Here is a 6182-nt window from a genome sequence, read left to right as displayed (position 1 = left end):
ATGTTTTTGTTGTTTTTACTTCTAACCAACCAATTAATTTCATGTATTACATCTATTGGTTTAAAGCCCTCTCACCGCGTCAAGGTTGATGTAAAACGAGAAGGTTTTTTTCGTTTTTTTTGTATTTTATATTTTTAATATTTTTTTTATATTTTTTTTTATATATTATGGTTTTTTTATATTTTGTTTTTTTATGAATTATTTATATTTTTAATTAACAAATGTTTTGTCTCTCATTCTATGCATTTTTATAAAGTAAATTTATATCATATCTAATTGAATGCTCCGATTTGTTGATATTCAAAATGATTTTTTTCGTGCTTTTAAATCCGATAGACTTTTTATAACTTTAGCAAGGTCTATTTTTTGAGTAATCTCGTTCTCAATTGATAATATCGCTAGTACACTTAAACGGTCATCACTTGTGAATGTACGCAAATAGGTTTTAATTAACTTTAATTTGCTAAAACTGCGTTCTCCACTTGCAACTGTGATAGGTATAGTCAGTAATATTTGCAATGCCGTCCAAAGATTTGGCAAAACCGATTGCAGGTTGTTTTGATTTATGAATTTAAGAACATTCAATGGATCATAAATATTTTTTGAGATTAAACTACTAGTAGATTGCAACTCGTCATATAATTCATTTCTGAGGATGTCATAATTATTCCCGTGTCTGAGTTTATCTTCAAGGTTGGAACAACACTTTTTCAACTCTTCTATTTCGGGTAACTTACTTATATCAAACAAGAAGAACCAAGTATCTTGGAATTCCTTGAGTTGTTTAAATCTTTCTTTGAGTGATGTTATTGCAGTATCTACTATAACGTAAAAAATCTTTGTTTTAAAAAGATTTTGAGGATCAGACATGGTTTCATCACTATGTTCGTAATTAAACATGCGTTTTTTTCGATTTACTCGTTTCTGCACAAATATGGGATCTACATCTAAACTTTTAGCAAGTTCCTTTGCATCTACTAACGCTTTAGCAAATCCATTAAGTTGATAATTTTCTATATATTCGGCACAAGATTCCATGAGCGAAACGGCGGATCCGAGGTCCATTGTATTTGATTGCATAGATTTACTCACAATATTGATACGAAACAAAATATCGTACCAGATAACGAGCATAACAAGGAAATTGTAATCGCATAATTGTGACGCGAGGGTTTGCGCTTCATGCTTAATTGCAGGATCAGAGGAACCGTGTTCACTTAATGTTAGCAGAGCATCATGTATTTCAATAACTTGGTAGCGCAACGGCTTTAAACACTCGATACGACTCTCCCACCGGGTTGTACAAAGTGGTTTTACTGTAAAAGCTGGCACAGTATCAGTTAATATTTTCCACCTTTCAACAGAAGCTGAAAAGAGTGTGTAAATTTTTTGAATAACTCCGAAAAAACTAACAGACTCGGTACAGGAAGTTGCACAATCACTAATAACTAAATTTTAACTGTGACAACCGCAAGGCATAAAGAAAGCTCTTGGATTAATTTGAAGGATACGAGCTTGAACACCTTTATTCTTTCCTTTCATGTTGGACTCATTATCGTAGCCTTGTCCTCTGCAATCTTTAATATCTAAATTGAGTTCTTCTAATACCTTTAAAATTATATCAAACAAGGACTGACCAGACGATTCATGAACTGCTCGAAAAGTAATGAAATGTTCTTTGGGGGACACATCACTGGATACATCGACAAATCGTATTGTAACAGAAAGTTGTTCTGTGTGACTCAAATCAGGAGTACAATCTAAAATTATACTGTAGTATTTTGCTTGCCTGGCACGATCTAATATTGTATTTTTAACATTTGATCCCATCAAAGTGATAATTTCATTTTGAATAGTGTTACTGCAATAATGAACATGAGTTTCTTGGGATGAAATGCGTCGGAGATGCTCATGCATAGTGACGTCATATTTTCCTAGTAATTCTACCAAACCTAAAAAATTCCCATTATTTTTAGTAAATAACCGATCGGATGATCCGCGAAGTGCAATATTATGTGTTGCTAAGTATAAAATTATATTGCATAAGCGATCTAAAACAAGTCGCCAATGATCACGCTCCTTAATAATATCTGCCTGTAATTTCTGATCGATAGTTTGACGCGATTCAAGTCTATGACAAGCTTCAAACCAACTTGCAAAACTCTTTCGGTGTTCTGGTGAATTTTCATGTGATCGTAGATAGTCATGAATATTTTTCCATTTATTACTTCCAGTTGTTGCAAAGGAAGATTTATTTTTGTCACAAAAAAATAGTTTACAAAGAATGCAAAATATTCTATCTAATTTCTTTGAATAGCAAAGCCAAGATCGTATATAGGACTCGCCGTTTCCAGTGCTTCGATAATACAAAAATTTCGAGAACGATCGATTGTCGGCATCTTTAGGAAAAACATTATTTTCGTTAATTTGCGGTTTTAAATCTAGTGTCAGTATACGAACAGTGTTACTAAGCGGAAAAGGCCAAAATGCCGGATCGCCATAGTTAATGATCGGATCGTTAACTGCAATGCTACCTGAAGAAGACGAAGCAACTGGTTCCTCTACCACAATTTTTAAATTCGACTCTTGAGAATCTAAATTATCAGAGATAATATGCATTTGATGCTGTACTACATTCGTGAATGGAATTTTCTTTATTTATTTCAGATGTTAGGTTTGTAGTAACATTTTGTGAGAAGTTAGAGTTACAATCACTTTGCGGCTTAAAGAAAGCAGCAAGCGATTTTGCAGATTTACTTTCTTCTTCCTCCCATCGAAGTTTTCGTTTACGGTTCGCAGATCCGCTTAATTTTTTCGAAGCCATTTTTATGAAAAAATGATTATGATATTTATGATAAAGGTAAACGCCGATCGAGCGAGGTCCCTTATAATATTGGAGGAACTATTTCTCTAACGAGAAACGCAGTCGCTGGCAGCCGCCTAGCGGTAAATATGGAACTATGATTCCTACAGCGAATATTCGAACTGACAACGGGGCTCACTCCACAAAAGCAGGAGATCTGCTGGTCTCGGTTCCGAGCGCCCTTATATTCCCTATTGGATGCATCTTGTCCACGAGAAAACGGCCGCGCTCGGCCGCGTCACCGCCCCGCGGCGGTAGCGCGAACTGGCGCCTGGCGAACGCGCGCCCGCGAGCGTACGCAGTGCCGACGCGTGAAATGGTGGCGCCTAGTAGAACGGCCGCCACAAAATGAAAACACACAAGAACGAATTTTATATTTAAGTAATACATGTTTTTAAAATTTAGATCTGGGAATGACCTTTTTTCTTAAGAAAATTAAGGCGTCTTTGGCGCCCCCCCGGAGTTGTCGCCCCAGGCGACTGCCTGGTCAAACTGTAGCTTGCACCGGTCCTGGGCTGATGGGCAGGCTGAGGCGGACGAACGGCCAGGACGAGGGCCGTCGAATGCCGGCTGTCCATCGAGGAGGGTAGCGGCAAGGAATCGTCGCAGGAAAATTTTGCGGCTGTCGGCCGCGAGGACGACGAGAGCGACGAGGATGTCGGATGCCGACGGGGACCGCACGACACCTGCGGAGACCCGACACTGCGCTACCGTGACGTCACGGCTAGATAAGGGCGGCCGCTGATAGGCCGCGCCGCTAGGCGCAAGGATATCGCGCACCCTGTGGGAGGGGTAGCGCCCATTGATCGCGCATCGAGCGCGATCCTCTCGGCTTTTGTGTGCGACCCAGCGATCCCTGCTGTGCGAAGCGTGAGCGAGCGTGCGAGATATCGGCTAGAGATATCGAGAGCGGCTATCGTAGAGTGTGCCAGGCCCGGACAAGCCCCGCGGATCGAGGAATGGAGGAAGAACCGTGCTGAAGTTGAGGTGACCCGTCTAACCGCTGTGTAAAGCCACGAGCTGTCGGTGTCGACCGACTCGCGTTCTGAGGTGGAGCCATTAGGTTAGTGTGCTAGTGCGTCTGCCGCGTGGCGATTGAACGCACCTTGTTTCTTAGTGTTTGGCTGGCTCTCCACCTCAAGCCCGAGACCTCATCGAGGCACCCAGCTGTCGGCTGCCGCGTGTGTTTGAGCCGTCCCGCCGTAGAAGCTCGCGAACGACCGGCTTCCCAGGAAGCCGCAAAGCCCTCGTGCACGTGCGTGAGTCGTGTTACGGCCGTGATCATACGGCCGCCCGAGATATCGGTGACTTGGTGTACGAGGTGTGTTCAAAAAGTATCGCGAATTTTGAATTTTCGCGGGTTACGTATATTCGAATTTCGATCTTTTTGTGGCGTTATGTTGGTACTCATGTCTCTCACTTATGCCGACAAGCTCGGCCATTTTGAATGTTCACTTAATTGTTGACAGCTGCTTTGCTTGCACGTGTTTTGGATCGTCTTCGATTTTTACCTATTCAAAAAAATGGATCAAAGAACCTGTATCAAATTTTGTGTGAAAAACGAAATTAAGTGCGCGGATGCATTCCGAATGTTGACTGTGGCATACGGAGAAGCTACCTTGGACCGAAGCAACGTTTATCGGTGGTACAAAATGTTCTCAGAAGGCCGAGAAGATGTGAACGACGAAGAGCGTGCCGGACGCCCGAGCACTTCAACAACAGACGAAAAAATTAATGAAGTGGAGAAAATGGTATTGGCCAATCGTCGAATCACCGTTAGAGAAGTTGCTGAGGACCTAAACATATCGATTGGCTCGTGCCATTCGATTTTTATCAATGATTTGGGCATGAGACGGGTCGCCGCGAAATTCGTACCAAAATTGCTCAATTGCGACCAAAAACAGCATCGCATGAACATTGCTAATGAGATGTTGGACTCTGTCCGCGACGACCCAAATTTGCTCCAGAGGGTCATAACTGGTGACGAATCGTGGGTTTATGGTTATGACGTGGAAACCAAAGCTCAATCATCTCAATGGAAGCTGCCGCACGAACCAAGACCGAAAAAAGCGCGCCAAGTTCGGTCGAATGTGAAAGTTTTGCTGACAGTTTTCTTCGATTGCAGGGGCGTGGTGCATCATGAGTTCTTGCCACAGGGTAGAACGGTCAATAAGGAATATTATCTGCAAGTTATGCGCAATTTGCGCGAAGCAATCCGCCAGAAACGCCCGGATTTGTGGAAGAACAAAAATTGGCTTTTGCACCACGATAACGCCCCTGCTCACACATCGTTGCTTGTGCGCGACTTTTTGGCCAAAAACAACACACTAATGATGCCGCAGTCACCGTATTCCCCAGATCTGGCCCCCTGTGACTTTTTCTTGTTCCCTAAACTGAAGAGGCCCATGAAAGGACGACGTTACGCTACGCTTGACGAGATAAAGACGGCATCGAAGGAGGAGCTGAACAAGATAAAAAAAAATGATTTTTTGAAGTGCTTCGAAGATTGGAAAAACCATTGGCACAAGTGTATAATATCTCATGGGGATTACTTTGAAGGGGACAAAATAGATATTCATGAATAAATAAATAATTTTTAAAAAAACACAAAATTCGCGATACTTTTTGAACACACCTCGTATTGCGCGTGTTACATTAATAGCGTTTTTCATTGGGAAAACTAGTGCGCACTGAGTGTGCACTCGCCGCTGGCAATTGGATGTTTCGGTTCGCGCGATGACGGTGCCAACGGAAACGCCCAATTACCTACAGCAAGTGCAAATTCAGTGCGCACTAGTTTTCTCAATAAAAAACGCTATAATTTTGTAGTGCGGTTCCGGCGACTGCGTGTCGCCGGCGCAACTCATTTTGCGGAGCGTACTTTGTCTCGGAATTGCTGGATTCGCCTTAGCGAAGGCTCGGCGTTCACGTACTTGCCGCGCCGTCCAGAGCGCGCATGATTGGCTGCCGTGCGTCGCGCGGAGCCAGTCGTCGTGATCGGCGCGTGTGGCGTAATTACGGTGTGAGCTGAGATAATTCCCGCGTCCGGCTTATTAATTCCTGTTGTCAGCTTTGTCTTTCCATCTTACGTTAACCGCTATTTGTTTTCTTTTCTTGTACTATTGTACGCCGTCTCTATTATGCACTGCAATATACTACTGTGTCCAAAAAGTAAGGAGACATTGCATTTATTTCGAAAATTCTTTATTTATTCTTGCAAATCAATTTCGTCCCCTTCAAAGTAATCCCCTCCTGATATAATACACTTATTCCAACGGATTTTCCAATCTTCGAAACAGTTGTAATAATCGATTTCAGG

At 42.3% G+C, this 6182-nt stretch overlaps 1 protein-coding gene across 1 annotated transcript; it reads right to left on the bottom strand.

The window, feature by feature from the left end:
- Positions 1–300: 300 nt before the first annotated feature.
- LOC120359769 lies at positions 301–2824 on the bottom strand. Its single transcript, XM_039458756.1, has 4 exons — positions 2758–2824; positions 2457–2594; positions 1512–1952; positions 301–1367 (listed from the first exon to the last, which is right to left on the bottom strand). The coding sequence occupies exons 1-4, from the start codon at positions 2822–2824 to the stop codon at positions 301–303; spliced, it is 1713 nt and encodes a 570-aa protein (XP_039314690.1).
- Between the last annotated feature and the right edge of the window lie 3358 nt (positions 2825–6182).

The sequence above is a fragment of the Solenopsis invicta genome, chromosome 16 (assembly GCF_016802725.1).
Source record: "Solenopsis invicta isolate M01_SB chromosome 16, UNIL_Sinv_3.0, whole genome shotgun sequence".
Lineage (NCBI taxonomy): Eukaryota > Metazoa > Arthropoda > Insecta > Hymenoptera > Formicidae > Solenopsis > Solenopsis invicta.
This window is presented reverse-complemented; position numbering and strand designations above follow the sequence as displayed.

Excerpts from the sequence above, each read along its gene's own strand:
- LOC120359769 (XM_039458756.1), bottom strand. The coding sequence starts at position 2,824 with ATGGCTTCGAAAAAATTAAGCGGATCTGCGAACCGTAAACGAAAACTT. Across the intron at positions 1,953-2,456 it reads TCCGCTTAGTAACACTGTTC|GTTTGGTAGAATTACTAGGA; the intron begins GTATACTGACAC and ends GGAATTTTTTAG. Across the intron at positions 1,368-1,511 it reads GAATAAAGGTGTTCAAGCTC|CTTCTGTTGAAAGGTGGAAA; the intron begins GTATCCTTCAAA and ends CACTCTTTTCAG.